This window comes from Xyrauchen texanus, chromosome 13 (genome assembly GCF_025860055.1).
Source record: "Xyrauchen texanus isolate HMW12.3.18 chromosome 13, RBS_HiC_50CHRs, whole genome shotgun sequence".
In the NCBI taxonomy this organism is placed as follows: domain Eukaryota; kingdom Metazoa; phylum Chordata; class Actinopteri; order Cypriniformes; family Catostomidae; genus Xyrauchen; species Xyrauchen texanus.
This window is the reverse complement of record NC_068288.1, coordinates 8,985,815-9,007,792: the sequence shown is the minus strand read 5'-3', so window position 1 is coordinate 9,007,792 and position 21,978 is coordinate 8,985,815. Positions and strand designations below refer to the sequence as shown.

Sequence of the window (21,978 nt, the reverse complement as noted above, 5' to 3'; positions counted from 1 at the left end):
TCCTATGCTTTTGCCAACATGGCAGTTATTGTCTTTTGTAGTACATGTAAAAAAGAAAATGCAAATAAAACAAAAAACCATTGTACATCCATGGTGCTTTTTGCTTGTTGTCTGGTGTGTATTGTGCATTTATTCCCTTGGGTCCTGACGTAGAAAGCCTGTGTCCATATGTGGCTTCATTGAGTAAAGGATTTACTAAACCTAACAGACTGTTCTGCTTCCGTTTTCTGGTTTCTTTAGTCATGTGTAGGAGAGCCCCAGAAAAAAAATCCGCTAGTGTGACTGGCTTAAATGAATGGTTCACCCAAAAATGAAAATTCTCATTTACTCATCCTCATGATCAAATCGAAATATTTAAGCTCTGTAGGGCCATACAATGCAAGTGAATGGATGCCAAAATTTTGTCTCTCCAAAAAGTACAGGCATCATAAAAGTAATCCATATGACTCCGGTGGTTTAATCCATATCTTCCAAAGTGATAAGCTAGGTGTGGGTGAGAAACGGATTAGTATTCATATCCTTTTGTTAGAAATTCTTCTCTCTGCCCAGTAGGGGGGCAATATGCACAAAGAATGTGAGTTGCCAAAAACACAAGAAAAATTTAAAGGTTTAAATTCTCATCCCTGGTCATTCAATTTCCACTTATAGTAAAAATGTACTTTAATATTGATCTGTTCATCACCAACACCATTATATCACCTCTTAAGACTTTCTGGATTACTTTTATAATTGTTGATTTGGAGCTTAAACTGGCACCCATTCACATGCATTGAATGGACCAACAGCGCTGAGATGTACTTCTAAATTTCTTCATTTGAGTTCAGCAGATGAAAAAGTCATACATGTCTGGGTAAGGGTGAATAAATTTGAAAATTGTAATTTTTGGTTGAACTATTCCTTTAAAGTCTGCCTGAAATTGTACCAGTCCGATTTCTGTTATGGCGGATGTGCTCACGTTTATTTTTTAAATGTATATTTAACCCTACTTATTTGACTGCCATCCTTCAAATATTAAATTGCACATTCTGTCATGTATACTCTTAGGAAATTGGTACAGTTTAATTTAAGGTATGACCGCATCACTGGGATTGTACCATTGTTTTAAGTTTTCTAAATTTTTTTATATATCCTGGCACAAAATGACCAGCTAGCATTTCACTAATATCAGCAGCACTGATAAGTCTGAAATGAGTACTAGTCAGGTGAAATCACACTAACATTCTGTTTGGATTATAAGAGCAGATGGTTTGCTATAAAAGGATGGAAGAAGTTTCCAATCATTGTGTTCTTAGCAATGTTTACCTCTAAAGAGAGATGTACAGCCATCATCACTTTGCATCAAAATGGCCTCATTTGCAAGGAAATTGCTGCAAAGAATATTGCACCTGAAAGAACCATTTTCCGGATCAAGAACTTCAAGGAGAGTGGTTAAACTGCAGTGAAGAAGGCTTCAGGACGCACCAGGATGTCTTCTCCTGAGGAGTCTGCTACGGAATAGTGTCACCACCAGTGCAGAGCTTGCTCAATATTGGCAGCAAGTTGGTGTGAGTGCACGCACAGGGAGGCGAATACTTTTGGACAATGGCCTGGTGTCAAGAAGGGCAGCAAAGAAGCCACTTCTCTCCAAGAAAAACTTCAAGGACAGACTGAAATTCAGCAGGAAGTACAAGGATTGGACAGCAGAAGGCTAGTGTAAAGTTATTTTCTCTGAAGCCCCCTTCTGACTGTTTGGGACATCTGGAAAATCGATAGTCAGGAGAACATTTCGAACATGGACGGTCTCATCCTGAGACAGTCCATGTGTGGGGTTGTTTTTCATCCAAGGGAGTGGGCTCTCAATTCTGCCCAAAAACACTACCATGAATAAGGAATGGTATCAAAACGTCCTGCATGAACAACTTGCAATCCAGTGATCTTTGCATTTTCCAGCATGATGGAGTACCATGCCACAAGGCAAGAGTGATTAAGTGGCTCGGAGATAATTTTGGCTCTGTAGCCAGGCAAACCCCCGGATTTTAATCCCATAGAGAACCTGTGGTCAATCATCAAAAGGCGAGTGAACAAACAGAAGCCCATAAATTGTGATCGGCGCACTAATAAGTCACGAATGGATCGCCATCAGTCAGGATTTGGCCCAGAAGCTATCCAGCATGCCAGAGCAAATTGTAGAGGTTATGAAGAATAAGGGTCAACACTGTAAATATTGACTCTCTGCATAAATTGAGTTTTTTGCCAATAAAAGCCTTTAAAACTTATGAAGCACTTATTGTTTTTCAGTATACCATAGAAACATGTGGGGTAAATAAAAAAAATCTACAAATACTGAAGCAGCAAACTTTGCAAAACACAATGTCACTGCCAATACTTTTGGCCACGGCTGTACTTGGCACTATTTGTACCCAAAATAAGAAAATCCAAAGGGTCCCCTTGATTGATCCACCCTGATGACTGCTGAGTGTCTACAGGAGTGTGGAACTTGTCCTCTCTCTTTTTTTTTTTTTTTTTTTTTGAGAATCTTAAACTATTGAAGTCCTATGACTTTTTAATCTTCAAATGGGGATGTGTAAAATGTGAAGTCTTAAACAAACCCAACCACACATGCTTTCTCTTATCCTTCTAGCCAGAATGTCAGATGCAGAGAAGTTCCTCTATGCTGACCGCAACTCTATCAATGACCCTTTGGCCCAGGCTGACTGGGCCTCTAAGAAGCTGGTGTGGGTTCCCTCAGAGAAGCTTGGCTTTGAGGCTGGCTCCATCAAAGAGGAGACTGGAGATGAGTGTCTGGTGGAGCTTGCTGACTCTGGGAGGAAGATCAAGGTGAACAAGGATGATATCCAGAAGATGAACCCACCCAAATTCAGCAAGGTAGAGGATATGGCAGAGCTCACCTGCCTGAATGAAGCTTCGGTTCTGCACAACCTTAGGGAGAGATACTACTCTGGACTCATCTATGTAAGTATTTCAGAAATGTAATTATGGTATTGCAATTCAGAGAATAAATGAGCGTGCTACGTGTAACATTTAAAATGTTTAAAATTGCGGTCAACCTGTGTCATAGGATGCATCGTGGTGTAAGTTGAACATTTGAGAATGTCAATGCAGGAATGTAACAGGCATACAAAAAAGACATTTATAGTTTCAATGTACAAATACAAACATTTAATGACCTGATGGTTTCATTGAACCAGAAGCATCTAGCAAAAAATGTTGTCCTTGTCTCTGTTCCAAATCCCAGTGACCTACCTCACTGCAGTACATAAGGGGCAGTTCACCCAGAATGTGCACCCATCTGCGCTGTCTTTTCACCTTTTGCGCATTATTTTTAAAAGAACTAACTTTTTAGAGAAACGTCTCTTCTCTGCATTTTGTTCCATATGTTGCGCTGTCAAGCTTTTTATTTAATTTAAGAGTTTTGTCTGAACAGCCCCCTAAGTCCATCATAGAACCTCATAAGTGTTTTATTTGGAACATTCTATAGACAAATTGCACTCATTAGGCAACATGATTGCATTGGAAATCAGCATGCTGCTTCCGAATGTTCATGTACCCTGAAATCGACCCAGTTCTGCTGAATGACTGACAAGCACTACCTCCCATCAGACATTTAGCATCAATTTAGAGGTGTTCACTTCCTTGTGGTGCTAGTTACTTTGTGTAAAGAAATTTCAAGATACTGGTTCTTGTCCCATGGAACCCAGGAAGTAATTGTGTTCACAAATAATGGTGGCCATGATTTGAAGGTCATATTTTCACTCCATGATTGCAAGGTTGTATTTTCACTCACAAATTAAAATGTTATTCATTTTGTTATTTCATATAGTTAGATTAAGATTTTGGGTTAGGAGTAGGGTTAATAAAATGGGCATTTCTGTTGACCTTTGTCATTTAAATGCTGTTATGGCGCCACCCTGTGGACATTACACCAACAGTGCTTCGACCACTAGGGGTAGTGGTTCAAATTTTGTTTGAACAGACCGATTAAAGCAACAGCACTTTCGACGTACTGATGTTGAATTCAAAGTGTGATCAGTCTGCCTCACCTGAAGTGCATCGGAGAAGTCGCGCTGTGGATGAGGTTTATTCCATTTGAATTATTGCCTCTGTAGGCAGCTCACTAGATTTTGGAATGGCATTGGTCAACAGGATTTTAAATGACAGTGATTTTCATGACAAATGGCGTAATGCAAAATCATTTTTGCAGACATACTCTGGCCTCTTCTGTGTGGTGATAAACCCATACAAGTATTTGCCTATCTACACTGAGGAGATTGTAGAGATGTACAAAGGCAAAAAGAGGCACGAAATGCCCCCTCATATCTACGCCATTACAGACACTGCATACAGGAGCATGATGCAGGGTGAGAACTGTAACGCATTACATCACATTCTGATATGATTTCATTTGATGTGGTATAGTGCCAAAATGGCACTTGCTTCATTGTTTGCTTTCTGGCTGATTGCTATGACTTCATACAAGAGATTACAATGCAAATTTTTTTTTTTTTTTTTTTTAGATCGAGAGGATCAGTCCATATTGTGCACGTAAGCTTGACTTGGCTCTCAAATACCAAATAGCCAAATTTTAAAAGAATAATTCACCCAAAAACAGATTATTTTTGTCTTAATTTCCTCTGCCTCCTGTCTTTTTCAAACCCATATGACTATGGAGGAATTTTTAATGAATATTTCAGGCCGTCTTGTCAATACAATGACAATTGGTGTCTCACTAAGCTTAAATGACTCGGTATCATAAATGTAGTCTGTAGCTCGTGTTTCACATTGTCTTGTAAAGGCATACGTTTTCATTGAGAAACAAACTTAAATGCAAGTAATTTTCATTCAAAATCTTGGGGTCCCTTGCACATGCATTGGAGAAGCTTGTTCAAATTGATGCATGTTTATGCAAGAGTTTTTTTTATTTTATTTAAGGCACTATTCTCTGCTTTTAAAAGACAGACCATGGTATTCATTATAAGCATCTCCTTTTAGGTTTCACATAGTCATATGGGTTTGGAACGGTAGAGGTGAATTTAAAGCATTTTTGGGCTTCATTTAAGTTCTTGTACTTTTTTATTTATTATTTCTTCAGAGGTGAATCAGGAGCTGGAAAGACTGAAAACACCAAGAAAGTAATTCAATACCTTGCACACGTAGCATCATCCTTTAAAACAAAGAAAGATCAAGTGAGTATCAGTCTTGAGAGTTGTGTGCTCATGTTGGTGTATGGTTGAATTGAGCCTGTATTACTTTCCTGTCTACCTCTACTGTCCTATAGATGTAACTGTATAACTCTTAGTCACACCCACTTCTTAATTACAACCAGTTTATCTTCCTCATACAAAATGTTTTGTTGAAATTGGTCTTTTCCCATTTTTTTTTTTCATCCTCGTTATGTTTCTTTCTCGTTTTTTTTTTTTTTTTTGTCTCTTTTTGAAACTCCAAGAAGTCAGTATAAAAGTAATCAATAAGTGGTTAAATATCTTAAGAAGCGAATATGATTGGTGTGGTCAGGGCCGGCGCTACCTATAGGCGAACTAGGCAGTTGCCTAGGGCCTCGGCCTTGGAGGCAGGGCCTCCAAAACATACACATGCTTATCCACCAATCAAGAGCAGCAAAATACTATGCTGTTTGTCCATTGGATATAACAATTGTCATTCACCTGTAGTTAAACCAATTAATATCACCGTTTACATGCGAGTCACTCCCAACCTCTGAATTTATGAATGAAGAGATTGTAGATGAATAAACTTTTCTAAACTTTTCTGCAAATTTATCTGATGGCGCCGAAACTAACTCATCCTTCAGGGACTGCTAAGCGTAAAGCTAAGCAGGCACGCAAAGAAATTGCAGCTCGTGATTCAGGTATCATTGAGTGATTGTAATGTATTGTAAAAAATAAACTGATTCTAACGATCAGCGTCATTTTGAGATAGATCATTTGACGGTTATTTCCAGTTCAAAAGAGCGAGCACCGTTGATGGACTGAATTCGCTTCTCACACTTTGAATCCGAGCGTATGTAGCTACAATGCAGACTTTTGTTAGAAAAAAGAAATACGTTCTAAATAAACCGTCCGAAAGAGTCTGATTCGCGGAAATGAATCGGACTTCCAGTCACTGTTGGAGAGAGAGAGGCGAATTCATGATTAACTGTTGAACTGAATCTTACAAAGGAGTCGATTCTCCTGAATGGAATCGATTACAACCTGTGGAATAGAATCTTGAGTTCTAACGCCTCTGAATCAAGGAATCGATTCTTTTAGAATCGATTTCCAGCCCTAGTCAGGAGCTGACTCGCAAAATACTACAGAAAAAGTCAAGTTTATCAGTCAAAGAGCAAACGCACTATACTAAAGCATTGTTTATTATGTTTTAAAACGGTCTGTATAGCTTCTAAAACGCAGATGTTTAGCCTACATTAACTGCTCTAGTCTACCATAATAGACTATAGACCATAATAGAATATTTATTGAAAATAAGTATGCAATCTTAAGCATATGAATAAGCACACAATTAGAGTTGACAAAATTAACTTGTCTTTTCACTTCCACTAGCAGCTGATTTGTGTATCATAAGGTATTTCTCTACAATACATACCTAATATGACTATATTTAGTCTATCAAAAACAAAACTGTTCATTATCCCAAATAGTGGGTTAGTGTGTTACCATAAATAAATTATTGAACAAATTACTGCAAAAAACTTCCTGACTGCTTACAAAAAAAGATGACTTTTCAGATGACTTATTTTTTTTTTGTTTACCTTAGTTACATTTAATATGCACATTTAAGTAAAAATACTGATAACAGGTTTTGTATAAATAAAATGGTTAGGAATCATATTTGTTTTCAAGTCTTTTTTTATTAAATGATGTTTTATTAACAAAGTTCGGGAGGAGCACATTCAGATAATCAACGAGATAAGAGGTGTATATATATACTGCAGACTTACCCCTGTTCATTGACAGTTTATCAGCATCCCTCCACCACCCCCATCTCCTCACTTTGATTTTTAATAATCTCTTATTGGATGTAAACCACACAATGCAATCCAATGTAATACTGTGTAAATCTGGCCAAAATTCAGAGCCTGGAGCCCTCCCCTGGACAGCATGCCAAATACGCATAATCTTTACTCTATTTAATTTGATGTAAGTGTGAACTCGTGAATTCTGAAAGGTGGAGGGGAGGAGGGCATGGTGGGGGGCCTCCAACATTTTGCCTAGGGCCTCCAAATGTCTAGAACCGGCCCTGGGTGTGGTTGAGAAACGGATCACTTTAACATTCTTGTGTTTTTGGTGATTCACATTCTTCGTGCATGTCGCCGCCTCCTGGTAAGTGAGAATCATTTCAGGCAAAAAAAACAGGTAAGTCGTCGTGGAATTAGAATTCACCCGATCTGTTTTATAAATGTATTATATTGTGAACGATTAATCAATGCAATTTTATTTTTTTTATTTAATTTTTTTTTTACCTTCAATCTTTAATCAATTTCATAACTCTTGTAGTGATATGACAGATTCTCTCTGGTGATGTGTGCAGGACTTCAATCATTTAGTCCGCTTAAACCCTGCCCCTTTCTTATAAACGTCACAAACTTGCGCAGAGTTGAACGAAGCGTCAATTGCTTGTTTGTGAAGATGGCAAGGTGTATTTTCGTCTGTTTTCCTTAAACTGTTGTTAGTTATAACCTTAACCCAATTTTCTTGGTTATGGGTCAGCTGGCTTGAATTTATATTTCTAATGAGGATTGACTGCGAATTTCACGCCTGAATTGCTGAGGTGATCTCTAATGAATACAATGCTTTGGATTCCTCTGGAATTTGTTTATTTATATTTTTGAAGTTATCTTGATGTACAGCACAAGTATTTTATTTTTATATTTTACATTTTCCCTTTTTATATTGTGATTCAAAATATTAAAATATGGTTATCTTTTACACATTCGTTTTTCAACGGCTACAGTCTCTTCATAAGCAAAGACCACGATGTGCTTGTGCGTTTGTCATTTTGATCATAAATGCGTTGATCACTGCTCAATTTCACCGTTATCTGGTCCTGACTCGAGCAGCACAGCGGTAGGTGCGTGTCCCCTGCAAACGTTCACATGCGCTACCGTTCTGCTATGCGATGCCCATATTTTCAAAATCGAATGGATAAACTCAAATCCTTTTTTTTTTTTTTTTGATTAGCTATTTATTTGTGAAATAGCTAAGTCACTACTGAATTGAAATCAGTGGCAACTTCCATTTCATGCCGACTTTATATATTGGCAATTTAAGGTAAATCTAGCAACCATATTTGGTGGGAGATATGTATTTAAACCAAACCAATGTGGAATGTCTATACGACCTTATAAAGGGTGACATTTAATATGAAATACTTAATTTGATCAGATTTTATTTCAATTTATTGATTTTAAGGCTTTTGTCTACAAAAACAAACATCAAATACAAAGTAATTGTAAATGATGTATATCATAACACAATAAACAAAATCCTCTACTGTCACCGTAAAAAAACAAAAATGTGGATTTAAATTTCCATTTTTTTGAATTGTTGGGAACATTTCCTTGATGTTCACAGTTGTCTGCAGATTTGGATTTCCTTAAGTAATTTCATATTAGCTTCACATCAGAGCCAACACAGATGGTCTCTATACTGTCTGCAGAACCACTAAACACATTATGTAGGCCTAAAATTTGGTTTTTAAAAAGCTGAGGATTTTGCAAATTTTTTTGATATCTGGGGCATTTTATTCACTTTCTGTGGCATTTATGCCCCAAACCCTGCTTGGTTTCTGACCATAGTTTGAGACTACTGTCATTTGGACCATTGACGTTGGAATTCTGTAGTTTTAACATTCCTGTATCAAGTCTAGACCTGTTCTCAAGTGGATCTCAAATGACTGAGTATCTGCAGTTTTGTTTTTGTTTTTTTTTTTTGTTTTTTTTCCCAAGATGAATAATGCATTAAGGCATTGTAAAGACACAACGAGCCTCATGTTGTTGAATGTTATGCCATATGGTTACCAGGTTGAGCATGTTCCAAGTTTCAGTCCCACTTCATATTTGTGCCAATATTGATGTTTTTTTTTTTTTTTTTTTCATCATCCAGAGCAGCGTCACCCTGTCACATGTGAGTTTTACCTCTCCCAAATTCCTCTCTCTGTCCCACCATATCATCTTCCCCCTTTTAAATGCCCCCTTTCCTGGTCACGTTACCTTTGGCATGCTTAATTATATGGTTTTGTTGCAACATATACTAACTGCTTCAGCCAATATAAATTCTAACACTTGTAGCACAGATCTTATTGTACAGATGGTCTTCCAAGCATTATAAATGCATTGGAAGAATACTCAATTTGCAACAGTTGCAAAAAAGGGGTGTCAATTCTCAAAGATTTTCATTGGCAAATTCGTAACCTGGGTCTGTACTGATGTTTCTGGAGAGTTTTGACGTAACACCATCACGAATGCTTTTTGGTTGATGCAATTTTGAATTGTTTCTTACCCTGTTCATTCCCCCTTTTCAATTGAAATTCTATTTGCTAGGGTGAGTTGGAGAAACAGTTGCTTCAGGCTAACCCAATTCTGGAGGCCTTTGGCAATGCCAAAACGGTGAAGAACGACAATTCTTCTCGATTCGTAAGCACTCACTGACAAAAATCCTCTTCACTTCTCTGTAATCCCACTCTGCCTCAACACAAATCAAGAAGTTTTTCTTTCACAGGGAAAGTTTATCAGGATCAACTTTGATGTCAATGGCTACATTGTTGGAGCCAACATTGAGACCTGTATCCTTTTCAATTTCCTAAGTGTCTTCTTAGTCAATAAAATGTTGGCTTGTTAATATTTTAAAGCTGTGCTGCAGAAAGGCAACATGCTAACTTACTGTTAATCCTTTAACAAGCAACTTTTAGATCTGTTGGAGAAGTCTCGTGCGATCAGACAGGCCAAAGATGAGCGGACCTTCCATCTTTTCTATTACTTGCTCTCAGGATCAGGAGACAAGCTGCGCAGTGAGCACCCCCTTAAATATTCAAACCAACACACACACAAACTTCTCACTTGTCATTATATTAACATTTGAACTTTTATGCCAAAAATGTGTCCTGTTTGTTCAGATGAGCTTTGCCTAGAGGACTACAAGAAGTACCGTTTCCTTTCAAATGGAAACGTGACCATTCCTGGTCAACAGGATAAAGAAATGTTTGCAGAAACCATAGATGCCTTCAGGATTATGAGCATCCCAGAGGACGAGCAGACAGGTATAGAGACTTGGAACAAGGCATGCTTTCATCTAATCTATAATGCATCTAATCGCTAAAGTATGTTATGGGTTTGTGTATAGTTTCTCGGGTTCAAGTTGTGGTTTTCATGTGTTGGATTGTTTTAATGCAGATGCTTCTAGTTATGCAAGTTAGATTAGTATACTGTTGAGTTCCAAAATGTATCAGACTGCAATTCATAGTGCAACGCAAGTGCACATTGCATTCTCAACGTTGCCACAAGGGGCGCTATAGCGAGATTAGCGTGAACTGTCTGCTTGACCGCTTCTAATTTATTGAATCTTTTGAGACCACTACTGTCATGGTGAAGCATCAATTTGAAAAGAATATAGCTGAGCAATTTAGTCAATATATTTTAAAGCAACTTGCCAAAATAAGACACATACAGTTTAATGGCACATACCTTTTGAAGCTAACTCCATCGCCCCTTAAGTACAGCGGTTTGTTCCGCCACAGTAACACAAGAACACGCGTTAGGAATGTTCAGCAGGACTGCATGTGCCCGTACTTGTATAGAGTATGATTCGACCTTTTAGTTTTATTGACTGAATTAGAAGTTTGATATTTTGAGGTGTGATCTGCTATCGACGTGGTCTGGGGTGTTAACCACTTGTCCTTATCTACTAACAAGATGCATGACATTTTGTTGCTCGTCTCATGGTAGATGGCCCCACCCACAGTGAAAACTCATTGGTCAAAAATCAAACTCCACATATTTGACGTTTAATGTACAATGTAATGTTTGTGATTTTAACTTGTTCCTGGTTAGGACACTGTGTAAGATGGGTTCTTTGCTAATGTGTCTCAGGTCTTTTGAAAGTGGTGTCTGCAGTGTTACAGCTGGGAAATATGAGTTTTAAAAAGGAACGCAACTCTGACCAGGCATCCATGCCTGATGACACAGGTCTCACTTTCTTCATTTAACTTACAAATTAAGTGGATTATTAAATTTAATTGCACTTTTAAATTCTGGCAGTTATCACTCTGGTCCATATTCACTAATAAATGCGTACATGATTTTGTGTGTGCAGAAAATTTCCTACAGATTTGTAACTTCCTACTAAATTTGGGAAAAAAAAAAAAACTTGCATGGTAAAATATTATCAGCTGTCGTTGCCAGAAATCGAGCTATTCTATTTTATTAAATGTTTTATATGTATCTCACAAATGTGCGTACACATCACATTTTTTGTGTGTGTGTGTCTTGTATAACAATGTAAATATGCTGTACCTTCAAAATAACTCAACACACAGCCATTAATGTCTAAACCGCTGGCAACAAAAGTGAGTACCACCCTAAGTGAAAATGTCCCAATTAGCCATTTTCCCTCCCCGGTGTCATGTGACTCGTTAGTGTTACAAGGTCTCAGGTGTGAATGGGGAGCAGGTGTGTTAAATTTGATGTCCTCGCTCTCACACTCCCTCAAACTGGTCACTGGAAGTTCAACATGGCACCTCATGGCAAAGAACTCTCTGAGGGTCTGTAAAAAAGAATTGTTGTTCTACATAAAGATGGCCTAGGCTATAAGAAGATTGCCAAGACACTGAGCTGCAGCATGGTGGCCAAGACCATAACAGGACAGGTTCCACTCAGAACAGGCCTCGCCATGGTTGACCAAAGAAGTTGAGTGCACGTGCTCTGCGTCATATCCAGAGGTTTTATTTTTGGGAAATAGATGTATGAGTGCTGCCAGCGTTGCTGCAGAGGTTGAAGGGGTGAGTGGGTCAGCCTGTCAGTGCTCGGACCATATGCCGCATACTGAATCAAATTGGTCTGCATAGCTGTCGTCCCAGAAGGAAGCCTCTTCTAAAGATGATGCAGAAGGAAGCCTGCAAACAGTTTGCTGAAGACAAGCAGACTAAGGACATGGATTACTGGAACCATGTCCTGTGGTCTGAGACCAAGATAAACTTATTTATGTTATTAAACTTATTTATTTATTTACTCATTATAATACTGGTCTACGGCCCAGTCTCCAAACACACCTCCAAGATGACCACTGCCTTGCTAAAGAAGCTGAGGGTGAAGGTGATGGACTGGCCAAGCATGTTTCCAGACTTAAACCCTATTGAGCATCTGTGGGGCATCCTCAGGAAGAATAGAAGGTGGAGGAGCACAAGGTCTCTAACATCCACCAGCTCCATGGAGGAGTGGAAAAGGACTCCAGTGGCAACCTGTGAAGCTCTGGTGAACTCCATGCCCAAGAGGGTTAAAGCAGTGCTCGAAATGAATGGTGGTCACACAAAATATTGACACTTTGGGCCCAATTTGGACATTTTCACTTGGTGGTGTACTCTCTTTTGTTGCCAGCGGTTTAGACATTAATGGCTGTGTGTTGAGTTATTTTGAGGGGACAGCATATTTACACGCATACAAGCTGTACACTCACTACATTACATTGTAGCAAAGTGTATTTCTTCAGTGTTGTCGCATGAATAGATCTAATCAAATATTTACAAAAATGTGAGGGGTGTACTATTTTGTGAGATACTCTGTGTATATACAGTATAACAAATACAGTGTGTGTGTGTGTGTGTGTATATACACTTATATCTATATTGCACAATTCTTAAGTCGTAAATTTATGTGCAAACTTATTACTGTCTGATTAGTGAATGAGGCCCATTTAAAAAAAAAATGGCCACACAAAATATTGACACTTTGGGCCCATTTGGGTCATCAATAGTGAGCTAACGGGTTATACTGATCGTTTTCTCAAAATCCTTAATGTTTAAAACCATTATGCATATGTTTTCATTAAACCAGCCCTAATTGTCCAACTTATCTCTTATTAGCTGCCCAGAAGGTGTGCCACCTCTTGGGCATGAACGTGACAGATTTTACACGTGCCATTCTCACCCCACGCATTAAAGTGGGCCGTGATTGCGTTCAAAAGGCTCAGACTCAGGAACAAGCAGAGTTTGCTGTGGAAGCTCTGGCCAAAGCCACGTATGAGAGACTGTTCCGCTGGCTGGTTATGCGCATCAACAAGGCTCTAGACAAGACCAAGCGTCAGGGAGCTTCTTTCATTGGAATCCTGGATATCGCTGGGTTTGAGATCTTTGAGGTGTGGACAGATTGTGGAAAGCATTTTGATCAAGATTAATCTTCTAGGCATCTCAATTAAGGGAAAGTCTTTCACTGATATCCCACTTTTTCTCTCTGCAGTTGAACTCATTTGAGCAGCTCTGCATCAACTACACCAATGAGAAGCTTCAGCAGCTGTTCAACCACACCATGTTCATCCTGGAGCAGGAGGAGTACCAGCGTGAAGGCATTGAATGGAGCTTCATTGACTTTGGCCTCGACTTGCAGCCCTGTATTGAACTGATTGAGAAGCCTGTGGGTTTATTCTTTCCCCTCTAAACTTTGTAGGATAATTTGTTCAATCACTTTTGTGACATTGACCAGCTCCTGTCTCCATTTCTCAGACTGGTCCTCCAGGCATCCTAGCTCTTTTGGATGAAGAGTGCTGGTTCCCCAAAGCCACTGATAAGTCATTTGTGGAGAAAATTGTCCAGGAACTGAGAAACAACCCCAAATTCCTAAAACCTAAGAAGCTCAAAGACGATGCTGATTTTTGTGTTATTCACTATGCTGGAAAAGTGAGTGCTCTTATGAAGCTTTGTGGTGACCCCATAGTAAATTTAAACCTTGGAATGATTTTAAAGCATCCCATGCACCTTTTTTGTGTTGTCCATTTGCAGGTCGATTACAAGGCCAATGAATGGCTAATGAAAAACATGGATCCTCTGAATGACAATGTGGCCACTCTGCTCAACCAGTCAGGAGACAAGTTTGTGTCTGAGCTCTGGAAAGATGGTACGAGACTATGAAGGTGTTTTTATCTTCAAGATTTAGGGATATTAGTTTGATCAAGACTGTAGATGGCACTCATGATTTTGACGACAATCCACCTGCTACATCGAGCTTTTGTGTGTCAGGCTTTTAGGTCGTCATAGAGCAAAATGAGTCTCTTTCTGCCAGTGTTTATTACGCAGATGGTCTGCTGCTGTTCATACTGTAGACTGAAAGACTCCACAGTTCAACATGTATTGAATCTGAAAAATTCCTTGAATTTTCCAGATTCAATACAAGTTGAACTTAATCGACAGCATTTGTGGCATGATGTTGATTTAGAATATGAATATTTGTTTTTATGGCAAAGGCACATCACGTGTCCACCAAGGCAATTAAAATGGAAGTAAACCAGGCCTAATCTAGTGTGATTTTATATATTTCAACTTTGTCATGAGGTACTTTCGCATGATGTCCGCAAAAGGATACCAAAAATTTTATGTAACTTACTAGTTTGCCAGACTATTTTCTTAATGCGTCAAGTTTGTTTTCAACGTTTGCTGATTTGTCTCATTGTTTGATTACGTTCATGATGTTGGGCGATTTAAACATTTCCAGAAGCCTTGTGTGTGTGCAACTTTACCTCTGATCTTTTGCGTTTTAAAAATGAATAAATACTTGTCCCTAAATTAAGATGATCAACTTTATGCAAGAAATGCTATCAATTGACCTTAACTTGAATTGAAATGGAACATTCCTTTTTATAAACTCTTGTTGGTTCCCCCCACCATATCTTTGTTTTATGTTGTCTTCATCAGTGGACAAAATTGTGGGATTGGACAAAGTGGCAGGAATGGCTGAATCCATGCATGGAGCTGTCAAGACCCGTAAGGGCATGTTTCGTACAGTGGGTCAACTTTACAAAGAGCAGCTCACAAATCTGATGACCACCCTCAGGAACACCAACCCCAACTTTGTCCGTTGCATCATTCCCAACCATGAGAAAAAGGTGTGAAGGATTAATATTTTCTCTCATTTGCTGACACATTTGTATGGCCTGAAGCCTCATGTGCTGCAAAGGCCTTCTTTTGATGGTCTCGTGCAATGTCACTTTTTTTTTTTTTTTTTTTTTAGGCTGGTAAATTGGCACATAACCTGGTTCTAGATCAACTAAGGTGTAACGGAGTTCTAGAAGGAATTCGGATCTGTAGACAAGGGTTCCCCAACCGCATTATCTTCCAGGAGTTCAGACAAAGGTGTGTATTTACAGCTGGATGAAGTTGAAATGTTTTATTGCATGAATGGCACATTTAACTTGCTGTGTGTTAATATTTAGATGGACATGATGAATTGGTTTCTGTAGGCCTCCTTTATCTGCCTTAGTACTTCTAGCCTTTACATGCTTTTGCCCTAATGTGCTTTCAGATACGAGATCCTCACACCAAATGCAATCCCCAAGGGCTTTATGGATGGAAAGCAGACCTGTGTCCTCATGGTAACAGATGATGCACTTTTTATGCAATTTATAACGCACTGTTAATGTGTGAACGTTTTAATGTCTCGCGTGTAGATCAAGTGCATATAACATTCTTGTCTGTCTCAGATCAAGGCCCTGGAACTGGATTCTAACTTGTACCGTATAGGTCAGAGTAAGGTGTTCTTTAGGGCTGGAGTTCTTGCCCACCTAGAGGAAGAGCGAGACCTGAAGATCACGGACGTAATCATCACCTTCCAGGCCTGGTGTAGAGGCCATGTTGCTAGGAGGTAGAGACTTTTTTAAATTATGGATCTCTTACCCAGGACCTTGCAGCTATTGGGATTTGAGACCTGCTAGACCAAATAATTGTCTGGGTTTGCAACCTTTTTAATTACTTTTGACTGAATTTTATGCTAGACAACAGATTATCGATTATGTCATAGACGACAGATAATTGAAGGTTTCTGTACCGTATAAGATCGTAATGAGGTGTTAAATGAACAGGGCTGCTTGACAATGTGAGCTTTATTTACATAGAGCCTTTGCCAAGAGACAACAGCAGCTGACAGCCATGAGGGTAATCCAGCGAAACTGTGCGGCCTACTTGAAATTGAGGAACTGGCAGTGGTGGAGACTCTTTACTAAGGTACACATCCAACAATTAATTGAATATTCTATAGTGAACATGTTTTCAAAAGATTTCAAAGTTGTTTTGATATTAGTGTGTATAAAATATATATATTACATTCATACACACAGCAAAAAACATCAGTTTTTTCAGGACACTGGATTTTTACAAAATTGTCCTTTTACAATAAAGATCTGTAAGTTATTTGTATTTTAAAGGATTTAAACAATGTTTTCCATGCTTGTTCACTGAACCATAAACCATTAATCAACATGCATCTGTTGACCACTTGTAACGACACCTCCACAGGATCGGTACATCCGAATATCACACCTGCAAGACAGGTACAGAATGGCAACAACAACTGCCAGAGTTACACCAGGAATGATCAATCCCTCCATAAGTGCCCCGCAATAGGCTGAGAGAGGCTGGACTGCGGGCTTGTTGGCCTGTTGTTTGGCAGGACCTTACCAGACATCACCGGCAACAATGTCGCCTATGGGCACAAACCCAACTTTGGTGAACCAGACAGGACTGGCAAAAAGTGCTCTTCACTGACGAGCCGTGGTTTTGTATCACCAGGGGTGATGGTCGGACTTGCGTTTATCGTTAAAGGAATGAGCTTTACACTGAGGCCTGTACTCTGGAGCGGGATTGATTTGGAGGTGGAGGATCTGGCATGGTCTAGGGCAGTGTGTCACAGCATCATCGGACTGCGCTTGTTGTCATTGTAGGCAACATCAACGCTGTGTGTTACAGGGAAGTTATCCTCCTCCCTCACGTGGTACCCTTTCTGCAGGCTCATGAGACAATGCTTGTTCTGTGCATGATTTCCTGCAAGACAGGAATGTAAGTGTTCTGCCATGGCCAGCAAGGAGCCCGTATCAATTCCATTCAGCATGTCTGGCTTGGACCTGTTGGATCGGAGGGTGTTCTGCCATTCTCCCCCCCCAAAAAATGTCTGTGAACTTGCAAGTGCCTTGGTGAAAGTGTGAGGTAACATCTCACAGCAAGAACTGTCAAATCTGATGCAGTCCATGTGTAGGAGATGCACTGCAGTACTTAATGCAGCTGGTGGTTACTTTTGACCCCCGTTCAGGGACACACAATTCCATTTCTGTTTGTCACATGTCTGTGGAAATTTCAGTTTATGTCTTTGTACATAATAAGGTTCAACTACTTACAAATATTTACACATGTTAAGTTGGCTGAAAATAAAAGGTGTGTGTGTGTGTGTGTGTGTGTGTGTGTGTGCCCCAACATTAAAACCACAAGCCTAATATTGTCCCCCCCACTGCTACCAATACAGTGCCAAGCACGGAACGGTTATCTGAGTGTCCATAGACTTTGGGAGTTGGCGCTTGGGTTAATGTTTACATCAACCATCATAATGAGAAAGCTAGAAGAGCATTCTATGCTATTATGACATTCCTGTAACAAACTGGTGTAAAATCTTTGATAGTATTATAATGCCTATTGCTCTGTACAGATGTGAGGTTTTTGTGCATTCACTGCCAGAACAAAACCCCCTGAAGCACACATTTTTAGACTGAGGTAGTGTAGGGTGTGTTCTATTACAGTGTTTCCCAGAGTGAATGTGTATCTGGTGTCCTGTAATCTGGCTTTTGTCTGGAAGATCATAAATGTACTTTTATTCAGATTGACTTGTTAGGGCCCAGTTCTGACAGTAGTTCTCCAGCAGGTCCAGGTGCTGCTGTAGCCTTTGTGCAGTAGCTGACAGCAGCACCAGATCATCTGCATAGAGAAGAAATGTAGCTTCAGAATGATTTAGATTAAGACCGGGTGTTGCAGATTGTTCCAGTAGCACTGCTAACTCATTAAGGTAAAAGTTGAACAGAGTTGGACTCTAACTGCAGCCCTGTCTCACTCTTCGCCCTTGAGTGAATTCTGTTCTTTTATTGCCAATTTTATCTCTACCAAATCTTATGTTTTCAGACAACAGGTGCAGTGTCGTACATTTTACCCCCAATGCTGGATTGTAGAATTTTCTAATATAGACCATCATGCCAAATGGAATCGAATGCTTTTTTTAAATCAACAAAGCATGCATACATTTTGCCTTTGCTTTTTTTTGATGAACGTGCTGGTTGACTAGCGTGTGAATGTGGTCGATGGTGTGGTGGTTTGGTAGGAATCCAATCTGACTCTTACTCAAGACATTGTGCTTTGTAAGAAAGGCCTGTATCCGGGAATTCAGGATACAGCAGAAAGTCTTCCCCAGATTGCTGCTTGCACAAATGCCTCATTAGTTATTGGGGTCGTATTTGTCTCCACTCTTATGTAATGGTGTATTAAGCCCATACTCCAGGTGTCACGAAAATGGCCAGATTGCAGAATGTATGAAAAATAAACATGGTCACACATTTTACATTTCTACACACTTAAACAATATTGTTTTGTATTTCTTATCTCGGTCAACCTTGTCAAAGACCAACACTTTCTCTAGGCTAATGCACATTTTATGAATGCATGTTTGTCTGTCAGAGATCTGAAAACGATGGGTGCTTCACATTTCCAAAATGTTGTATCCTCATTTCTTCGCTCCTCCATCCTTGACCCCATGACATGGAAACCACAAGGACCGAGTATGAAAGAAGCTTAATGAGGACACTTGAGCAAGGAAGCACAGGAGCTTCCTATGCAGAGGAATTTTGGTGGGAGCACCTGACTCGCACTTAAATTCTCTTCCCTTCACATCTGACACAAGTTTTAATTCATGTTTCACCTTTTGCAATTTACATAAACTATAATTGACATACTTCAAAAGTGCACTTGAATTATTTAGATTAATTATGAATATATTAATAGTTTCACGTTTGCGTGAACATGACATTTTTGTTTTACAAATGTATCTTCGATTCCTCTGTCCTTGTTTCTTTAAGAGGGTGAAGCAAGGAAAGGAAACGAGGGGACACAATTTCAGAAATGAGTAGCACCCATTGCGTCTATATCTCTGTCTCTGCAGGTGAAGCCTTTGCTACAGGTGACCAGACAGGAAGAGGAAATGGTTGCTAAAGAGGAAGAGTTGGTCAAAATAAAGGAAAGACAGCAGCAGGCTGAAGACCAGCTGAAAGAGTTTGAGACCAAACAACAGCAGGTACAGTAGACGTGTGTCTCTCTCAGCAGGTCTATGTGCCTCTACAGCATATGTGTCTACACCTTTCTGAGATGACTTGGTGTCCATGGTCTTACATTTTATTCACCATGATAGTTAAATGCAGAGAAGTTGGCACTGCAGGAGCAGTTGCAGGCAGAGACGGAGCTGTGTCAAGAGGCTGAAGAGATGAGGGCTCGTCTTGCTGCACGCCAGCATGAGCTGGAAGAGATCCTGCATGACCTGGAGTCTCGTTTGGAGGAAGAAGAGGAGAGGGTCACACAGTTTCAGGCAGAGAGGAAGAAAATGCAACAGAACATTGTGGTGAGGAAGGAGAGGCAGGGCCATAACCACCATTTGAGTTAAATCAATATGTGTTTTTAATGGTGGATACATGTTCAATATTTACGGTCTCCTAATAACTATTTTGTCATACAGTACTGTGCAAAAGCCTTATGCGCTAAAGATGTTTCACAAAAGTATTTGTCTTAAGATGATTATATCTTCAGCTTTAGTGTGTCAATAGGAAATATATATGTTAGACTCTCAAACATTACGTTTGCAAATAGAAACGATTAGAATAGAAGAACGGGGAGCCCTGCAACAGATGTCCTGGCCTTCACAGAGCACCCTACTGAACATTATGTCAGTCTGAGATTACAAAGAGAACGTGGCAATTAAGAGCCTAAAGACATAGAACTGTTTCTCCAAGAAGCTTGGAGCATCCTTTCTGCCAACAACCAAGGAAATAATACCTGTGTACAGGTATACCTAGGAGAATTGGTGCAATTTTAAATGCAAAGCTGGTCACACCGAATATTGATTTTAGCTGCTTTTGTTTACTGGACTTTATATGACATTAAGTGATAGATAAACTGTCATTTTTTAAGACAAGTGCCTAACTTTTGCACAGTACTGTATTTTTTCAATAGAGTACCAGTTCTCTAGAGTGCAGTTGTTGGGTTCCGGAATTAAAAATCCCTTAATTTTCTTCATAGGCCTATTGATTTTTTTTGGACCGTACTTATAAACCTTAAGACATACTTGCCGTGAGCTCTGAGGTTGTTAATTGGTATTATATGCTGCACTCTAAAGAGCGCTTTTGGGTGGTAGATCCATTTAAGCGTAACTGTTAATCGAGAAATGAGCATAATTCTACACCCAACGTTTTTGTAATTGTGTTACGCTGGAATGGAGAAAGGGAGAGTATTGCTACTTTGAAATAATGGCAGCAGTTGGAAATCTGTACTATCAAAAACATAACATTTTTCTCAGGATCTGGAGCAGCAGCTGGATGAGGAGGAAGCTGCCAGACAAAAGCTGCAGTTGGAGAAGGTTACCATGGATTCCAAGCTGAAGAAGATTGAGGAGGACATTATGCTGCTTGATGATCAAAACATCAAACTGGCCAAGGTTGGACAAATGAATGATGATTTTGCAAACCTTACAAAAAACAACCATGGTTTAGCAGATGGCAACAATGAAGTAGCTCCAATTCCATTTTAAATCTGTAAGGTCCGCTATTGCCTCTTCTAAATACCTACAGAGACTACCCATGGTATGTGTGTATATGTGTGTGTGTGTGTGTATATATATATATATATATATATATAATTTTAGCTTAACCTTCATAAAAAATAAATACTATTTATATAGTTAAAGGAATGTTCAAGGTTCAATACAAGTGAAGCTCAATCGACAGCATTTGTAGCATAATGCTTTACCAAAACTTTTTTTTTCGATCATCCTTTAAAAAAAGCTAAACGGAGCATTTTATCATTAAAAAAATACGCTTTTCCATTTATGCCTCAAACCCTCCCAAAATTGTTTCACTGTAACATTTTATTTACATATGTATGGAGGGTCAAGAAAAATCTATTTTTTTGTGGTAATCAACATTATGCCACATTCTCCCAATCGAGCTTCACTTGTATTCAACTTGGAACATTCCTTTTAAGTGCTTTTTGTTCTGGTGGTGACAGTGTGTACCCGTGAATGCTTACAGGAGAAAAAGCAACTGGAAGAGCGGCTTTCTGATTTCACCACCAACCTTGCCGAAGAGGAGGAGAAATCAAAGAGTTTACAGAAACTCAAGAACAAACATGAGGCCATGATTACAGACCTTGAGGGCAAGTAGTGGTCCATCCAGGACCTTGAAATAAGTTGGCAAAAAACATTTTTATTAGATGCAGAAGCGTGCACACCCCAAATATAGCCCAAGAATTCTGATGACAAATTCTGTACTTGCTGTAATGAAAGCTTAAGACATGTCTCCTTTGCTGCCTCTTTCCATTTTTTTTTATTACTTAAATACATTTCCGCCTCTAATTTTCTCTTCCAGATCGTCTACGGAAGGAAGAAAAGTTCAGACAGGAGCTGGAGAAAAACAGGCGAAAACTGGAGGGCGATTCTTCAGAGCTGCTCGATCAGATCGCAGAGCTGCAGGCTCAAATCGCTGAGCTCCGCGCTCAACTGGCCAAGAAAGAGGAAGAGCTCCAGGCTGCACTAGCGAGGTGAGAATATTTTTTTATTTTTATGTTTTTTTTTATTGGCCATAGACCCATATGAAACCCAAGTTTGTAGAGGTTTACATAAAATTGCATGGCTAAACATACTGTGCTGCCATGAGTAAGTGCCCTCAAAGTTTAGTTACTTTTTTCCAAGCTATC

General features: G+C 39.3%; 1 protein-coding gene across 1 annotated transcript in view; it reads left to right on the top strand.

The window, feature by feature from the left end:
- The window catches only part of LOC127653936 (myosin-9-like), a 46,709-nt gene that overhangs the window by 11,628 nt on the left and 13,103 nt on the right, over positions 1-21,978 (top strand). The window contains exons 2-25 of the mRNA XM_052140807.1: positions 2,621-2,952; positions 4,202-4,358; positions 4,515-4,542; positions 5,090-5,183; positions 9,117-9,137; positions 9,554-9,646; positions 9,732-9,795; positions 9,922-10,020; positions 10,126-10,269; positions 11,099-11,194; positions 13,087-13,358; positions 13,460-13,633; positions 13,723-13,896; positions 13,999-14,113; positions 14,908-15,098; positions 15,224-15,345; positions 15,515-15,584; positions 15,693-15,853; positions 16,104-16,212; positions 19,181-19,312; positions 19,427-19,633; positions 20,585-20,722; positions 21,315-21,438; positions 21,651-21,822. Coding sequence (XP_051996767.1) covers positions 2,626-2,952; positions 4,202-4,358; positions 4,515-4,542; positions 5,090-5,183; positions 9,117-9,137; positions 9,554-9,646; positions 9,732-9,795; positions 9,922-10,020; positions 10,126-10,269; positions 11,099-11,194; positions 13,087-13,358; positions 13,460-13,633; positions 13,723-13,896; positions 13,999-14,113; positions 14,908-15,098; positions 15,224-15,345; positions 15,515-15,584; positions 15,693-15,853; positions 16,104-16,212; positions 19,181-19,312; positions 19,427-19,633; positions 20,585-20,722; positions 21,315-21,438; positions 21,651-21,822 — 3,284 coding nt within the window. The 5' untranslated portion in view covers positions 2,621-2,625. The remainder of the gene's footprint in view (positions 1-2,620; positions 2,953-4,201; positions 4,359-4,514; positions 4,543-5,089; positions 5,184-9,116; positions 9,138-9,553; positions 9,647-9,731; positions 9,796-9,921; positions 10,021-10,125; positions 10,270-11,098; positions 11,195-13,086; positions 13,359-13,459; positions 13,634-13,722; positions 13,897-13,998; positions 14,114-14,907; positions 15,099-15,223; positions 15,346-15,514; positions 15,585-15,692; positions 15,854-16,103; positions 16,213-19,180; positions 19,313-19,426; positions 19,634-20,584; positions 20,723-21,314; positions 21,439-21,650; positions 21,823-21,978) is intronic.